Consider the following 19,636-nt stretch of genomic DNA (forward strand, 5'->3'; position numbering starts at 1 on the left):
AGACAATCTAATTGAAATATAATCAAAGCACACTTGACAATCATGAAAAATATGTTTTACCTCACTAGTCATTAAAGAAGTATGTATTAGGGTAGGGGGGTGGGGGGATGGGTTAGCCTGGTGATGGGTATTGAGGAGGGCACGTTCTGCATGGAGCACTGGGTGTTATGAACAAGCAATGAATCGTGGAACACTGCATCAAAAACTAATGATGTAATATATGGTGATTAACATAACAATAAAAAAATTAAAAAAAAAGAAGTATGTATTAAAACAATAATAGAATTTTTTTACCAGAATTTTCAATAACTAATATCCATTATTGATAAAAGTGAACTTTTATAACCCTTCGGGAGGATAATTAAGCAGTAGCTGTTAACATCTTATATCTGCATATATTTTGGTCTAGCACTATGACTTCTGGGGAATTTATCCTCCAGGAAAACTTTGTGCACATATATACATATAAGGATGCTCATCAAAATGTTTGAATGGCTAAAAATTGGCAATAACCTAAATATCATCAAAAGTGTTGTGGATAAAATTATAGTGCATCCCTACCATGGAATATTATGCAGTCTTTAAAAAGAATGAGGTAGTTTATATGATATAATGGAACATGGAACAATATCTAAGATATACTGTTAATTTCTTTTAAAAAGCAAGTTGTGGAATATTATGGACAGAGTAATTTAATTTTTAAATAATAATTTAAGAATACACAAATATTCATACATGCCAATAAAAAAGCCGAAAAGGATACTTAACAAACATTAACAGGGATATTTCCAGAGGGTGACATTACAAGAGCCCTATCTTTATATTTCTTACATTTCTGGTCACTATATTTTTTATAACAGTTTAAAAACTGCTATTATTATATAATAAAGTTTTCTTATTTAGCTATTGGAAAACATTACAACCTCATGATTTTCCCAATCGTTTCTACTGAAGTAAAAATTCCTTTAAGATTTTATTTATTTATTTATTGAGAGAGAGAGTGTGCGTGCATGTGTGTACTCAATCCCACGTGGGGCTCAATCCAATGACCCTGAGATCATGACCTGAGCTGAAATCAAGAGTTGCATGCTTAACAGACTGAGAGCTCCTCAAGTAAAAATACTTAAATGAAAAAAACTGTAGGAAAGTTTGCCACAAGTGGAAATGTTCAAATACAAATGAAAAATCTTTTGGCACAAATACTACTACAAATAAGATTTAAGTACCAAATATAGTATTTGACTAGGTGACCTCTGAACGAGTCCTGTGCTGTGGCCATTCAACAGTTTTACCATAAAGCTCTTACCAAGAAAATTGGAAAATTTCTGGTTGTCCTTCAAAGCCTTCATACAGTCTTTAACATTCACGATGTTGTCATCTGGAAGAGAGAGAGAGGAGATAGACAAGAATCCCTGAATAAGGTAAGATTAAAAAGCTAGTATGAAAATCAAAATCATCAAACAATTTCTTAAACACTTTATATACAAGATACTTTGGATTCATTTTCAACCATTATGCTTCACAATTAACCTTACAAGATTGTAGATATACTATTTCTGATTCTACCTTTAAGGGAACTAAAATACCAAGAAAGTTATAAGTTTAATAACTTCCCTTGGCGCAAAGTGGCAAATCTAGGTTTCCTATTCACAGAACTGGAATTTCCAAACTATTCATTAGTCACTAAATCAAGACATATCTGAAGAAGTGGATACCAACAAGCCCAACCCCCACAAAATTTCGACCTGCTTGTTAAAAAGTATTCTCATAACTGCAAAAGAGGAATGTAAAAGAAGAAAGACTCCTTTTTAAGATGTTTACAGTAATACAAGCAAATACCTATATTTATTTGCTCAACAGAGGAACCCCATTTACTTAAACAAAGACCTTGTACACTCTCTTTATAGGGTCTCCTACACAAAACAAAACAAAGAAAACCTGATAGTAATATTTAAATGCTTACCAGAAACAAAATCTGATTGAAGAATTTTCTCTACCTCTTCTTCAGGTGACTTAATCCCAATATTTCTTAGAAAGCTCTCCAAGTTCTTCCCAGGTATCATATCACCTTCAAGCACATCAAGAGCTAAGACAATGTCCTGTAACTCTAGAAATAGAAGAAAGTTATTTGGTAATTGAACTAACCTCTGATTTATTTTTTATTTTATTTTTTTGTTGTTGTTAAAGGAATGAACTATTTCTTTTTTCAAAGTTTTTTATTTATTTATTTGAGAGAGAGAAAGCATGAGCAGGGGGAGTGTGAGAGGGAGAAGCAGACTCCCTGCCAAGCAGGGAGCCCAGTGCGGGGCTCCATCCCAGGACCTTGAGATCACGACCTAAGCCGAAGGCAGACGCTTAAGTGACTGAGCAACCCAGGTGCCGCCTAACCTCTGATTTAAAAACAACAGTAGCCATCACTAAAGACTTTTGTCAGAGGCAGTCCAAGATTTATTATCACATCCTGAATTGAAGAATAAGAAATCTCAGTGAAGAACCCAGGCCTCAGGGAATTCTAAGTCCAGCAACACAATATGCTTGGTCTGTCATGTTTCTTTGGTGCTAATATAAAATTGGCACAACTGAAATGATTCATATAGCTGAATTTTTCACTGCAATTACACAAAGCCGTTATTTTACCATGAAGCTCTAATGGTAGTCAACAAAATTAACTCATCCTGATTGAAGTGAAATGAATTTCAGAATCATGAGAAATGTAAAATATGAAACACAAGTATTACAAAGACTCATTAGCCTTTTTTTTTCAATTCTACCGCAATTCAGTAGTACCCTGGTATCTGGAATTTTCCTTCATTTTCAGCCTTTTCAAAGGAGGCAGTGTTAAGTCAGATAGACTTGCATTCATATCCTGGCTCCAAGATTTGTCACCTGGAACTGTGTGACCTTGAGCAAATTATTACTACTTTACCCCTCTATAAAATGCAGTAGTCTTATATCTAAAATGAGATAATAATACTATTTACCTCACAAGGTTGATGTGGAAATTAAATATGATGAGGTATGAAAAACACTTAAAACAATACTAGATATATGGCAAGCACTTAATAAATGTCATATTAATAGCAATAAAGTCACTACAACTACTATGATTATTACTAAAGCCATCAGGAACTAGCTATAAATAGTAATCACAGCTCCTTAGTACCTTTGATCCTGCCTCATTTTCTGTCCTCCTAACATCATGGGGAGGCAACTGAAAATGGCAATCTGAGTTTGCCGGCACCTAAAAACCTGTATGACTTCTGCTTCTTTGTTTTAACTAAAACTCGGTTTCCTTTCAAATACGGTTTCCTTGCACAGCCATCTTGAGTGGAAGTTGCTCATCCTCCCATGCTCCACATAGGACCAGGAAGCAGAGAAACACCCCTAAATTTCTGCTGCTGCTGTCAGGCTACTTTAGTTCCACCTTCAATCAAACATCAGCCCTCCCCTCTGAGGCTCAGGCCTGTCATTCACCTAAGCCACCCTCCTGACACCATCATCTATTACTTTTTGAGCACACCTTCACCATCTCTGAAGATTTTGGCACCTTGCTCATAATCCTCCCTCAACCCCATTTCCCGTTATCATCTGATAACAATAAGGATGACCTTGACCTCTTAACTCCAAAAAGCCTTCACATCCTTTCCAAAGTCATCCAACCAATGGCTATCCTTAATCCTCATCATTACCTAGAACTGCCTGCCCCACCTCTAAAATATTAAACTACAAGATCAGACACCTGACCATAATCCCTTATAATTATGTGTGCATGTTGAAGGAAAGCACAGAACTTTATTCACAATATGCCTGTTTTCTAGGCCCCTCCAAGTTCGCCAACAAATAGTCAAGGCACAGTGAACTAGCCTTATCCTTTAGTAATGAAGGGAACATTCTGAAAGCCAAGTTCTCATGTGCCAGTCAACCTTGCAAGCAGGCTTTTCTAAAGAGAGCAGCTTCAGGCCTGCTACATTAACACTTGTCTTCTAGAGTGGCGCTTCCTAACTCTTCCCTGTGGTTATTGGCCTTACACTGCACTAGCTGAAAAATTCCAGTGCCATCTCCCTAATGTGACCATCTCCCAGATTCAGGTACCTAAACTATATCTGTTCTCCTTTTCCAATGGCTTAATTTCAAAAATTTTTCCTCCTTCCTCATAAAAAGTTATCTATTCTGAATACCAGTCTCCTTCTGAGCTCTGCTCTCTCATTTCAAAATTAACTACAATTTACCAAGTACATAATATGTGCCTAATAATTAGGTGATATGCTTTACATGTGTTTTTGCACTTGATCCTGAAAACTCTATGAGAAACACGATTTTATTAGTTTCCTTGTTTTAAAGATGAGGAAACCAGAATGGCCGAGAGAGATTACCCAGCTGATAAGTCAAAAAACCACAAACCATCATATATCATACTCCATAGCCCATGTTCTTTTCTACCTCTGTGCATTGTTTCCTAGAGCACAAGTAACTATACTATGTTGATTCTAATTATATTATGTGACCCAGGTAACATATTTATATGTCAGCAGGGAATTATTAAACAGTTTTCTTAATCTAAAAGAGAAACAATAATGTCAGAAATTTCCTATGCAGGGCAGAGTGGTTACTGAAAATCTGAGAAGTATTTGTCTATTTCTTTATACCCAGAAATGACCCCATCTGTTTCCCTAAATATATACCTATGTTGTATTCTTTTCTTGATAGTGCTTATTGACCAAATACTCATTTGAGTGGTTATTCAAATAAATTACCAGTGATATTAAGTTTAAAACTTATTTTCCAAACAAAAAGTACACAAACTCCACAAGTATAATCTTCATTGGTTTTAGTTCTGTTTTTTAACTTTTAAGCAAAAATGGAAGTCAAGTAGTAGAAAATACCCATGCTATCAAAATGTTAAAATACAAGAGTGCTAGGGTCACTCTTGTATTTTAACAAAAACCAAAGAAATAACATGAGGAATGTCTACTAAAGGAAGCAGTAGAAGATTTCTGAGAAATTCTATAGAATAATATAGAAGCCTATACACTGGGTAGAGTCCTAAGTCTGAGGCGTAAAATTATATAGAAGATACTCATATCTGAAAAAATTTAAAGCCAGCAGCTGACTTTATATAAAGCCCAAAAACAAAAAGGGGATTTAAAATAGCTTTACACAGACCCCATTCCAGAAAAAGCCTTTTTTCTTTCATCATGGAAGCTGCCAACTTTTAATCAAAACCAAGTTTTGCCTGCTTTAAAACAGATCAATACCAACATGTTAACCAGAAATGAGCAGAACTAGAAACACTAAAAAACAAAACAAAAAGACATCCATTCAATAAAAGTAAATTTAGCAGTCACAATAATCTAGTACTTACCTTTTAACCTGGAGGCATTACGCATATCCTTTACCACTTTTCCAAATTCTTCTATTTGTACTTCATCATCTTCTGCAAGAAAAACATTTTTTTATTATTATGTTCAAACATTTTTAATAGATCAGCCTCACTAAGCAAAAGTCAGGATCCAATGCAGCAATCTCTAAAAAGGTAAATTATTTGATGTATTCATAAAAATCATATTTCCTTTTCATATTGTTGGCTCTCCAAAAGATTAATTTTATGGAATGAATAAACCTTAAGATTATAGGAAAAGGGCTGAGTTTTCAATTTCCATCAATCAAGAGAAATTATGTAATCCATATGCCTAGGGAGAACACTAAGAGACAAACCTCAGTTTTAGTTTAACCTTTCAAATGTTTGAAGATAAAAATACTGTACTAGATTAACTTTAAAGATTTTTCCAATGCCAGATGGTTCTGTAATTTCTAACACATGTTTATACCCATTTCATACACAAGAACACACAGATACTAGAAAGCCAAAGTGACAAACACAGGGGACAGAGACAGCTTTGTTTTCCCAGTCAGGAACAGGAAACTTAGTGTAAGGATTTAGAATTACTGTAGTTTATGATCATAGGATAGAATACAGGTGCTATAAAATAAGATATTGGGGAAGCATTTCTAAATTTGCCAAATGATAAATACCCTTTCTATTTTTCAATGCCTTTTTGTAGCCATCATAAAAATATTTTTTAGGGATGCCTGGATAGCTTAGTTGGCTAACTGTCTGCCTTCAGCCCAGGCCACAATCCCAGGGTCCTAGGATCAAGCCCCTCACTGGGCTCTGTGCTCAGCGGGGAGCCTGCTTCTCCCTCTGCCTGCCACTCCCCCTGCTTTTGTCTCTCTCTTTCTCTGACAAACAAATAAATAAAATCTTTTTAAAATTATTTTTTAAAAACTTTAAATATACTTTAAAATATTAATGAGTCAATACAGAATACCATCAATAACCAAGAAGTAATTCTTCAATCTCACTAAGTACAGGAAACCTAAATCAGTTTTTTTTCCTCTTTAACATAACATGGTCAAAAAAGTATATCCTAGTAAGTATATACCCAGTAATTTTTAAGTTCTTGTTCATATTTCTAAGTCTTGTTGAGCTACTTAAGCAGCTCACTTGATCATTTCCCCCACTTTAATCAGAGAAACTCAACTCTTATGATTTATATATTGATGTACTCTGTAAGATTTCATTTAGAAGGAAAGAATTCTCCTGCTTTAACAGCACCAAATATAAATACAAAACCAAAAATAACAAGGTTCAAAACTTTGCAAACCACTACATTAAAATAAGAATTAAATCTTTGTACTGAAGGTCCAAGTTACAAGAAAAAATGGTATGACAGATGGGGTACACAAAGTTTTCAATATCATGCATGGATTTGGATTTTACACACTGTGTTTTTGCTTTATAAGTATATAATAATGAATCGGATACAGTACATGGGGTTTTTATTATTACAATAAGTAATTTTATAGATCGCTGAGTTATTTTTATAGCTCATAAAATGATACCTTACTGGTCTGATTAAAATAAATGCTACATAATACTTTCTCTGGTATGTGTTGCCTTCAAATTCCACTCACTCTATCAAGAAAAACTGAAGCTTTGCAATAAAAGAAAAGAGAGGGGGAAAAAAGTCCCTACTATCGGGTGGTAAGTATCCCTCTATTTTGATCAACCCTCCTCATCTCAAATATCTCACTAAACAAAACAATCAACACACTTAAAGTCCAAAATTACCAGTGTCACTTGAACAGGAGCTTAACAGAGAAAAAGGGGTAAATAATCCTCACAGGGAAAGACAGTTCTTTGACAAAGACCCCAGATGCATGCTTGTGTTACTAGGCTAGTTTGGCATAAACATTCCACATACAAGAGTACGATAATACATTTGTAACTTCATGAGGGAGTAGAAACGTTCACCTGTGTTTGCGTGCTACCTCTCTCCTGCCTACAAAATATCAGCAGTAAATGATAGTCTTATTTTTAAAATTTTAGTCTATAGTCTTTGTTTTACAGTACTTTTGTGAACTTATTTTTTGTTTTGAATCTTTTTTTTACTTGCTAACTAAGTAGAAGTGGTAGCCACCATCAGGTGTGTTTTTCTAGCAAATTAAATGAAAGCCTATTTCAACAAAACAGTATGGATATCCCAAATAGTGTTAAAAAAAAAAAACTGGAATAGATCTCTTAATATTTCCTAACAATCCTTTCTGTGTTCACTGGGATGTGCCATTTTCCAGTAACATGTTACACAACCTGAAGATAGTCAATTCATATTTGATCAATTTAGAGTAATAGTAAATTAGATATTAACATTTTTTTCTGTAGGACAAACAATCTGAGCTTTCTTTATATTTCCTAAATGTGTATATTGGCATATCAACCAAATACAAGATACAAGGAAAAATAAAGATTGATAGAAGATAGAACCATATGCTTGTAAATCTTTTAATTTTAATATTTAGCCTACTTACCATCAATTATTGCTAATTTCAGTGCACCTAGGAATTCTTTTTTTTTCAAGTTATTATTCTTCCTGGACAGAGTGTTCCATAGGTGAGAAGCATTCATCTTTTCTTTGCTGAGATTGTGGAGGTTTTCAATAGTCTCAGGCAATGCTGAAGGGTAGATAACACACAAGTTTTACAACATTCTTGTCCAAGAAGTTAGTACAGTAAACTATTATCTGGACTCGTCAGGAATTAAGGTTTTTACAGTTAAGAAGAATAACAAATACAGCATAAATGATTGCCAATTTTCTTTCTCTTTTTTTAAAGATTTTATTTTTATGTAATCTCTATACCCAATGTGGGCCTCGAACTCACAACCCCAAAATCAAGAGTCCCACACTCTACCAACTGAAGCAACCAGGCGCCCCTGCCAATTTTCAAATATTAAAATACAATAAAATATTTAACACCAAAATTAGTGTGTCTTTGAGGATTCTGAAACATTTCTAGAACTTATGGTGACCCCACCCCTGAATAACCACTAGAGTAATTTGCATTGAACTATATAGATTTATAGAAGTCTGAATTCATAAACAAGCCCAATTGATAAAAATGTGAATTAAATAGCTTTTGCTCTACATCTCCCCCCCCCCCAAAATTCTTCCTTGGATCTTACTTTCTCTTCAATCTACCACTGCAGACCATGGGAAGAAATTTTGTTTTTTAAAAAATTCCAATAGAATTTAATGGAAGGTTTAATGTGTGTGGGGGGGGGGCGTGAAATTATCTCATCACAAATGTGTAAAAGATCACTTTGCTGCTGTATAGAGAATGGACTCTCTGGAAGATCAGGCAGTTAGGAAGAAGATTTTATTTATTTATTTGACAGAGAGAAATATAGCGAGAGAGGGAACACAAGCAAGGGGAGTGGGAGAGGGAGAAGCAGGCTTCCTGCAAAGCAGGGAGCCTGATGTGGGGCTCGATCCCAGGACCCTGGGATCATGACCTGAGCGGAAGGCAGATGCTTAACAACTGAGCCACCCAGGCACCCACAAGAAGAGAAAATTTTGAATAAACATATTAAATTAAAACATAAGAATGGTTGAATCATTATGCTGTACACCTGAAACTAACATAACACTGTATGTAAATGATACTTGAAGTAAAAAAACTGCTGGAGGTAAACAAGATGAAAACAAAAACTTGATGATTAGATTTAACAAAATGAGATTTAACTTTTGTAAAAAAAAAAAAAAAAGCTAGTATGGGTGGCAAGGTCAAAACCTGAATGAGTGTTTTTAGAGAACTGGCAATATAGTATTCTGATGACAGCCACATTCTCCTTCAATTTCCAACACAAAACATATTCTATACTAAGTTAAAATATCACTAAAAATAATATTTGGTAATGAACTGAATGAGGGAAGCGGTTGGTGGAGCTAAGGCCACAAGGGAAAAAAGATCAAGAATGACTCCTAACTTTGGGGGCTAAACAACTGAATGCTAAGCTCAATAGAAAGGAAAATCATCAGATACCAGAAATGAGGAAGAAATATGATTTATGTGTGTGCCTAAGCTGATGCCATAGCAGTCAGATGGTATAATGTAGAAGTTAAGACCCTAAGCTCCACCTGAGTTTTAATCTTAACTCTACCACAGACTAGCTATATGACTTCTTTAACCTCTATGTCGTGGTTTTCTCATCCATAAAATAAACATAATATTAGAGTTGATATGAGAATTAAATGAGTTAATAAATAAAAAGTATTTAGAACAGTATTGGCACATAGAAAGCACTCAATAAATGTGAGTACTAGTAGTAATTATTGTTATTATGTGGTACAGACAAGTCTAGAATTATAATTGAGATGCCAACTTAAAACCAGGACACTGAAAAGTCTTCCCATCTAAAAATTATGACTAAAAACACTTTGGTCACCTTTTTAGGAATTCAAGAAGAAAGCTGTTCTCTGCCTAAGGTATGAATGGGGGGAATAAATCTCCAACGATAAGCTAAATCCCAAGACTATCGTGTGTAAGTGTTGGGTTCCAAATCAAATTATTTAGTTAATATATAAATTCTAAACAAAGAATTAACATAAAACTGTCATAGCTAATTATCCTTATGGAAAAAAATTAAATTGGATCTCAATTTCACTCCATACTTAAAAATCAATTTCAGGTGAATTAAAGACTTAAATATGAAAAAGAAAAACTTAAAAATTTTTAGAAGAAAATATTTGGAAATATCTTAATGTCCTCAAAATAGAGACAGGTTTCTATTTTCCCTATAAAGGCAAAGTTATCTGCTAAATGTGAGAAGGGTAGAGGTTGGGGGTAGGAATGGAAGTTTGAGAGAATGGAGATTTTAAATAGTTATTTCAGAGAGTGAAAAAATAAGCTAACTCGGGAGGAACAATCCCATAATTCCTAGGCAGTGTCAAGGGCCATCAGACATTGATGATCAAGACTTTATAGTGGCATTCTATTCAATCTGCTCAGCTGTAAAATTTTCTCTAGAAATGCTGTCAGCCACAAGGAGAAAGCAGGGTTGGGAGTTTTGTTAGCTAGGTGCAACAAAGGGGCAAGAAAGCTTAGGGTATTTGAGACACACAGACCAGAGATTTTAAACTGACTAAGAAGGAAAAGTGAAAACAGGAAGAGACTGGCGGGTAAGGTGAAAGTAGAGGGGTAGATGGATGGAAGGTCCCAATGAGGTATATAAAACCAATAAGCAGTCTGATGAAGATATGAGCAAATGAAGAAAAAAGGAAAAGTATTAAACATAAATGTGCAATATTAAAAATGAGAAAGGAAATATAACTACAGATACAAATAAGATACTATACTATACAACTCTGTGCTAATAAAATTTTTTATCTCCATGACACTGAAATTCCTCAGAAAAATGAAGTATCTAACAATGCAAATAATCTCTTCATCCAATTAATCTATTGTTTCCTTGAATAGAAAACAAATTAAATGGATTTATAAGGTAAAATAACTTACTTAAAATGTGCTATTACTCAATACTAAGAACAAAATAACAAAATGCTACTTTTAACCCCAATTTTTTTTAAGTAGCTCCACGCCCATTATGGAGCCCAGTGTGGAACGTGAACTAATGACACTGAGATCAAGACCTAAGCTGAGATCAAGAGTCAGATGCTTAATCGACTGAGCCGTCTAGGTACCCCTAACCCCAATTTTTAAAGTACTAACTTCACTCCATTTAAAATATACATATATTACCTTATAGTTCTTTTTTTTTTTAAGAGTTTATTTATTTACTTGACAGAGAGAGACAGCGAGAGAGGGAACACAAGTAGGGGGAGTGAGAGAGGGAGAAGCAGGCTTCCCGAAGAGCAGGGAGCCCGATGCAGGGCTCAATCCCAGAACTCTGGGATCATGACCTGCCGAAGGCAGACTCTTAACGACTGAGCCACCCAGGCGCCCCAACCTTATATTTCTTTAGAGCGAGCTTCTGAGTGACAAAGACTGTCTTTCTCAGTTTACCGCACTCACAGCTTAACATAAAGCCTGGTACATAACAATGGCTCAATAAATGTTACTAAACAAACTGGAAGATGGAAAAAAAAATACAGCTTCAAGTAGAAAATCTGCTTACTAGTACTCAACTATAGTCACTAGATGGCATCACTTCCCCAAATTGGGAAGACATTTTGGCTCTTCCCAAAATGAATTTTATATACGTGGTTCTAACTCTCTATAGTAAGTGAGATTATGATAGCTTTCAACTCATTTGCACGTGGAGGTTGTTCTGGATTTAGGGATCATTACTGGAGAAGATTAAGGCCAAACATATCAGCAGTAAGCCAGGCATTTATTTGCCTGATAAACTGTAGGATGTCTTTTGGTATATTATATTCTTCTAAAATCTGTCACACCATTTGGTCCACTAAAAGCATAAAATATGCTGTTCTTACATACATAATTTTTCAGAGAAGCGTTCCGTATTGTTCATCATTATATCAATGAATTCTTTAAAATTCGCCTTTTTTGTTTCTAAAGGGAAAAGAACATTTTTTTCATTATCTTCAAGTACTAAGTTATTAAGACAAATATTGAATTATGTAAAATAAATTCTCTATTTAGGGAGTTAATATAATTATAGCCATCAGCTAATATCACTAAAAATATACGGGTATAAGAGAAAAAGCAATGCAACTTACAAGGAGAAAGTAAATGCTGAAAATTACCAGGAAAATTAATCAAAATCCTTCTAGTTACAAGTGTACAACATTTTTAATTTTAACTTACATTACCTTGACTTGGCCTTGCAACAATTCACTAAGATATGTAGGTGAAGAATTAGTATGTTATTTTACATATTTAGAAAAATATACTTATACATGATAGATATCATGACTTTTTTCCAAGGTCACAAAAGGAAATACAAGATCAGAGATTAGAAGTAAGCTCTCTCGACTTCTGGTTTCTTCCACGTCAGGGTACCATTCACATCCTGTCTTTATTCCAGTACACTATTTAAACTATTAAATACTCTAATAGTCATTTTATACTTAGAAAATATCTCTCCTTGATTATATATAATATCCCAATATTAGAATGAAAAAAAAATCTCTAAGAATTTTTGAAGGCCACATTAAAGGTTTTATATTAATATAATGAGCTTTTGATAACTCTACTCCTTCGCTTATCCCACTTTTTAAAAAATTCTAATTCTAATCTATGAAAGATAAGGCACAGCCTATTGTTCTATTCCCAAGATTAAATATCTTAGAAAACTTTATTTAAGGAGCACCAAATCACTTTGTATTCTTACACAAATATTTAGTGACTTAAAAAAAAATGAGACTTTATGCTATGGTGAGCGCTGTGAATTGTGCAAGACTGTTGAATCACAGATCTGTACCTCTGAAACAAATAATGCAATATGTTAAAAAAAAAAAAGAAGAAGAAGGTAGCAGGAGGGGAAGAATGAAGGGGGGGGAATCGGAGGGGTAGACGAACCATGAGAGATGATGGACTCTGAAAAACAAACTGAGGGTTCTAGAGGGGAGGGGGGTGGCCAGATGGGTTAGTCTGGTGATGGGTATTAAAGAGGGCACGTTCTCAAAGGCATCCAAATCGGCAAAGAGGAAGTCAAACTCTCACTCTTTGCAGATGATATGATACTTTATGTGGAAAACCCAAAAGACTCCACCCCAAAACTGCTAGAACTCATACAGGAATTCAGTAAAGGGGCAGGATATAAAATCAATGCACAGAAATCAGTGGCATTCCTATACACCAACAACAAGACAGAAGACAGACAAATCAAGGAGTCGATCCCATTTACAATTGCACCCAAGACCATAAGATACCTAGGAATAAATTTAACCAAAGAGGCAAAGGATCTGTACTCAGAAAACTATAAAATACTCATGAAAGAAATTGAAGAAGACACAAAGAAATGGAAAAACGTTCCATGCTCATGGATTGGAAGAACAAACATTGTGAAGATGTCAATGCTACCTAGAGCAATCTACACATTCAATGCAATCCCCATCAAAATACCAACCACTTTTTTCAAAGAAATGCAACAAATAATCCTAAAATTTGTATGGAACCAGAAGAGACCCCGAATAGCCAGAGGAATCTTGAAAAAGAAAAGCAAAGCTGGCGGCATCACAATTCCAGACTTCCAGCTCTATTACAAAGCTGTCATCATCAAGACAGAATGGTACTGGCACAAAAACAGACACATAGATCAATGGAACAGAATCGAGAGCCCAGAAATGGACCCTCAACTCTATGGTCAACTTATCTTTGACAAAGCAGGAAAGAATGTCCAATGGAAAAAACACAGTCTCTTCAACAAATGGTGTTGGGCAAATTGGACAGCCACATGCAGAAGAATGAAACTGGACCATTTACTTACACTACACACAAAAATAGACTCCAAATGGTTGAAAGACCTAAACGTGAGACAGGAGTCCATCAAAATCCTAAAGGAGAACACAGGCAGCAACCTCTTCGACCTCAGCCGCAGCAACTTCTTCCTAGAAACATCGCCAAAGGCAACGGAAGCAAGGGCAAAAATGAACTATTGGGATTTCATCAAGATAAAAAGCTTTTGCACAGCAAAAGAAACAGTCCACAAAACCAAAAGACAACCAACAGAATGGGAGAAATATTTGCAAATGACATATCAGATAAAGGGCTAGTATCCAAAATCTATAAAGAATTTATCAAACTCAACACCCAAAGAACAAATAATCCAATCAAGAAATGGGCAGAAGACATGAACAGACATTTTTCCAAAGAAGACATTTGCACCCAAAACTTATATGTTCCTCTTAGTGAATATAAATCTTCATTAACTCTATCATTCCCCCAGAAAGGAAATGGTCCAGTTTCATTCTTCTGCATGTGGCTGTCCAATTTTCCCAACACCATTTGTTGAAGAGACTGTCTTTTTGCCATTGGACATTCTTTCCTGCTTTGTCAAAGATAAGTTGACCATAGAGTTGAGGGTCCATTTCTGGGCTCTCTATTCTGTTCCATTGATCTATGTGTCTGTTTTTGTGCCAGTACCATACAGACACATGAAAAAGACACATGAAAAAGTGCTCAACATCACTCGGCATCAGGGAAATCCAAATCAAAACCTCAATGAGATACCACCTCACACCAGTCAAATGGCTAAAATTAACAAGTGAGGAAATGACAGATGTTGGCGGGGATGTGGAGAAAGGGGAACCCTCTTACACTGTTAGTGGGAATGCAAGCTGGTGCAACCCTTCTGGAAAACAGTATGGAGGTTCCTCAAACAGTTGAAAATAGAGCTACCCTACGATACAGCAATTGCACTACTGGGTATTTACCACAAAGATACAAATGTAGGGATCCGAAGGGGTATGTGCACCCCAATGTTTATAGCAGCAATGTCCACAATAGCCAAAGTGTGGAAAGAGCCAAGATGCCCATCGACAGATGAATGGATAAAGAAGAGGTGGTATATATACACAATGGAATGTTATGCAGCCATCCAAAGGAATGAGATCTTGCCATTTGCAATGACGTGGATGGAACTGGAGGGTGTTATGCTGAGTGAAATAAGTCAATCAGAGAAAGACATGTATCATATGACCTCACTGATATGAGGAATTCTTAATCTCAGGAAACAAACTGAGGGCTGCTGGAGTGGTGGGGGGGTGGGAGGGATGGGGTGGCTGGGTGATAGACATTGGGGAGGGTATGTGCTATGGTGAGCGCTGTGAATTGTGCAAGACTGTTGAATCACAGATCTGTACTTCTGAAACAAATAATGCAATATATGTTGAGAAAAAAGAAAAAGAAGAAGATAGCAGGAGGGGAAGAATGAAGGGGAGTAAGTCGGAGGGGGAGACGAACCATGAGAGACAATGGACTCTGAAAAACAAACTGAGGGTTCTAGAGGGGAGGAGGGTAGGGGGATAGGTTAGCCTGGTGATGGGTATTAAGGAGGGCACATTCTGCATGGAGCACTGGGTGTTATGCACAAACAATGAATCATGGAACACTACATCAAAAACTAATGATGTAATATATGGTGATTAACATAACAATAAAAAATTAAAGAGGGCACGTTCTGCGTGGAGCACTGGGTATTATGCACAAACAATGAATCATGGAACACTATATTAAAAACTAATGATGTAATGTGTGGTGCTTAACAATAAAAATTTTTTTTAAAAATGAGACTTTAAACAATTCTGGGGGAATGATAGAGTTAATGAAGATTTATATTCACTAAGAGGAACATATAAATTTCTAAAGCAATAGATTCCCTTATTTCTGATAATGTCTATTTGATACACATATGTTTCAGCTGAACCACTGAACCCACCATCCATTTTAAGAACATTATTAATACCACTACATCTGCTTCTGGGCTTTTCCCATTCCATTCTACTGTTTCTCTACAGAGAGAGCATTGCTGAATTTTTCAAATTTACCAATCTCTTGTTTTTTTACATATAATTTTAAACAGGATAAACAAACTATTCCTTCATTTTGTTTTAGAGTTCGATAAAAATTATCAGATTGCTATAGCAATCTGAGACTTGCTTTTCTCATTCAATATATTTCTAAGAATCATCCATATAGTATATTGTTTTCACTAATGTATACACAATTAGTATTCCATTATGCACCAATGGCAAATATCACAACTTATTTATACATTCTATCAGTGATCATGTTGTTTCTTTTCTATTTTTTCCTTTTTTTTTTTGCTATTAAGATCAGTGCCATCATGAACATTCTTAAACATGTCTCCTTGTACATCAGTGCAAGAGATTTTCTGAGATCTATAGCTAAATGTGGATTTTCTAAGTCATGAAGTATGAAAACCATTCAAAATACTACATAATGTTTTTCAAAGTTCATTTACCACTTTTGCCTTATTTACCAACAATTAAATTAACAGACTTCTTAATTTTTGCCAGTGTAGTGGGTATAAAAAGATATTTCATTGTGACCTAAATTTTGCATTTCCCTAATTACTAATGATGTTGAGAATCTTTTCATATGATTATTAGCAACTTGTGTTCCTTCATCTGGCAATGGCTGTTCTTGTAATTTAGTCATTTTTCTATTGGTTTGTTAATTTATAGGGGTTCCCTCTATATTCTCCACAATGATCTTTCACTGTTATGAGTATTGCAAATAATCTTCACTCCATTTGTGGCTTGTATTTTCATTCTGTTTGTATTATCTTTTAATAAAGAAAAGTCTTTAATTTAATGTAGTCAAATTTATCAATCTTTTTTTTTCTGGTTAGTGATTTTGTCTCTTAAAAATAATCCTTCCTAACTGTAAGTCAGAAAAATTTTCTTCTCTTTTTCTAAAACTTTTACTGTTCACGTCTGGAAATTATTACTGAATATGATACATAGATAGGGATCTGATTTCATTTTTTGCATTTGAATAATTAATTATTCCAGCACCATTTATTAAATGGTGTTTTTCCCCCTGCAATCATTACATATGACTATGTGATCATTATATATCCCAGCCACCTTATGTTTCCATATGTGTGTGTGGATATGTTTGGAAGTTTCTTATCCTGTTTCTATCAGTCAATTTCTCTATCCCTGTGCCATTCTCACACTTACTATAATTTTATAATGAGTTTTGACATCCAGGAGAGCAAGTTCCCTCCAACACCACTCACACACCCCTAGACACATGTTTTTTTTTTCCTCAAGAGTGTTTTAGCTATTCTTGGTCTTTATAATAATAATACGAGAATTAAATCATCAAAAAAAGTCAAGGTTTTAACAGAACTGCTTTGGATAAATAAATTAATTAGAATTGACTGTCTTGGGTCTCTGAATCCATGAATATGGGATATATTCCCATTTATTTAGATATTCTAAAATGTCTTAAAGTCTTATCATTTTCTTTACATAGGTCTTACATATCTTATATTTGTTCCTACTTTTTTTACTTTTTTTTTTACTTTTTATTATGGAAAATTTTTAAATATACACAAAATAAAAAGTATATTGTAATAAAAGCTCATTTACTCTCCCTCTAGCTGCAAGTATTATCAATTCATGGTCATTCGCATTTCACCTATAACCCCACACATTTGTCTACCTCATTACCACCCATCCCCTTTAGAAAAGTTGTTGTTTATTTTAAGAAAAAAGAAAAAGAAGAAGATAGCAGGAGAGGAAGAATGAAGGGGAGTAAGTCAGAGGGGGAGACGAACTATGAGAGATGATGGACTCTGAAAAACAAACTGAGGGTTCTAGAGGGGAGGAGGGTAGGGGGATGGGTTAGCCTGGTGATGGGTATTAAAGAGGGCACATTCTGCATGGAGCACTGGGTGTTATGCACAAACAATGAATCATGGAACACTACATCAAAAACAAATGATGTAATATATGGTGATTAACATAACAATAAAAAATTTAAAAAAAAGTTGTTGCTAAGTTATAAGGGTGAAACTAGTCAAAGTTAATTATTTATAACTATAACAAAGTTAGCTAGTTATAAGGGTCAATAATAGTACCTTCATTATGAATTGTGGGCTTTGACATAGTACAGAGTCCTTTGTCCCATTTAAGGCCTTTTGTCCTGATCTCTACCTTGTCAGAAAGGAAAATCAGAAATCCTTCTTTTTGTGTGCATGTTTGCCTATAGGAAAAAAAAGTCTGAATGATGATTATTACTGGTTATTTCTGGGTAATGGGATTTTGTGTGTTTTGTTGTACTTTTGAGTATTTTTCTGTATTGATTTAATTTTAAATGATCTTTATTCTAATAAAAATAATAAAGTCATTATTCTGAAGAGAAAAAATAGCAAATGACCCTCTTTCATATGTGTAAACCCATTTTTCCTGAAAATATATCACTTACCATTAGCTTCAGTCAACTCTGTGATCTTCTCAAATTCTGGCTTAGAAAGGTAAACTCCAAAATCCTGAAGACAAGTATTCAGATCCTCATAATCCATATTTTCATCTTTAATTTTATCAATGGCTTTAATGATATCAGTCAACACTGAAAATAAAGCAGTATGCTATTAAGTATTAAATATAAGTCAAAAAGAAAACACCAAAAGTAAGATGAATTTTAGTTCTGACACTAAGTTAACAAACAAGAACTTTAGAAATGTTATGTATAAAAAAAATTACCAGAATCCTTAATAATACTGAAAACCAACAAGGTACAAAATCAGAGCCAAAAATATATTTTATTTTGCTATAGTCTTTTTATTTAAGGAAGTGCCAATTTAACTGCAGTTTAAATGCATAGGAAGAAAAATATTATACAATTTCCTCATTTAATTCTCTAACAATTTAAAATTCCCTAGCAGTCTGTTTCTCAGTAGCAGAAACAGAAGTAGAAAACCCTCAATCCCAAATGATGAATTGGGGTAAGGTTTCGTAGCAATACATGGCTCAGTCTTTGGTAAATTTATCTTAGTTTATCTTTTGTATATATAAATATTATTACTCAGAAATAACTAACTATCCTACATGTCTTTTTATAATACTTTGGAATATATGCTTCACAAATTTGGGCAGTATTCCATTCATTAAACTTAAACAGACAAATTTTTACTACAATGAAAACTTTCTTAAAATAACTTGCAAATATATAGAATTATTAAAGGGGTTGATAGACACGCAAGCATGTGTGTGTGTGTGTGTGTGTATGTGTGTGTAAACTTTGGAACAACTTAAACTCAAATAGACTTCCTCTAATAGAAGATTAGGATAGGTAAAGTGAGGAAGTTGGGCAGTGGAGGGCATTAAAGCCATTATCAGGAGTTAATCAGCTTTAGGCAGTCGCTAGAAATCATTATGGATTGCTAAAAAAAGAAACGATCATCAAAATGATGTCTGAATTAGATGTTTTTTTATGTTTTTTTTTCTTTTGGGAGAATTTTCTTTTAATTTTTTATTGTTATGTTAACCACCATACATTACATCATTAGTTTTTGATGTAGTGTGCCATGATTCATTATTTGTGCATAACACCCAGTGCTCCACGCAGAATGTGCCCTCCTTAATACCCATCACCAGGCTAACCCGTCCCCCCACCCCCTCCCCTCTAGAAACCCCAGTCCGTTTCTCAGAGTCCATCGTCTCTCATGGTTCATCTCCCCCTCCGATTTACCCCCCTTCATTCTTCCCCTCCTGCTATCTTCTTCTTTTTTTTTTCCTTAACATATATTGCATTATTTGGTTCAGAGGTACAGATCTGTGATTCAACAGTCCTGCACAATTCACAGTGCTCACCATAGCACATACCCTCCCCAATGTCT

The 19,636-nt window shown here is 34.7% G+C and overlaps 1 protein-coding gene across 1 annotated transcript in view; it reads right to left on the reverse strand.

Annotated features, from left to right (window-relative positions):
* Positions 1-2,542: 2,542 nt before the first annotated feature.
* Positions 2,543-19,636, reverse strand: part of EFCAB13 (EF-hand calcium binding domain 13) — a 108,168-nt gene continuing 91,074 nt past the window's right edge. The window contains exons 14-18 of the mRNA XM_073883099.1: positions 18,223-18,366; positions 11,797-11,871; positions 7,870-8,013; positions 5,363-5,434; positions 2,543-2,609 (exon numbers count right to left, since the gene is read on the reverse strand). Of these exons, the coding sequence (XP_073739200.1) occupies positions 2,590-2,609; positions 5,363-5,434; positions 7,870-8,013; positions 11,797-11,871; positions 18,223-18,366 (455 nt within the window). The 3' untranslated portion in view covers positions 2,543-2,589. The remainder of the gene's footprint in view (positions 2,610-5,362; positions 5,435-7,869; positions 8,014-11,796; positions 11,872-18,222; positions 18,367-19,636) is intronic.

This window comes from Callorhinus ursinus, unplaced genomic scaffold, assembly GCF_003265705.2.
Source record: "Callorhinus ursinus isolate GAN/ISIS: 27379988/994484 unplaced genomic scaffold, GSC_fseal_2.0 scaffold50, whole genome shotgun sequence".
Lineage (NCBI taxonomy): Eukaryota > Metazoa > Chordata > Mammalia > Carnivora > Otariidae > Callorhinus > Callorhinus ursinus.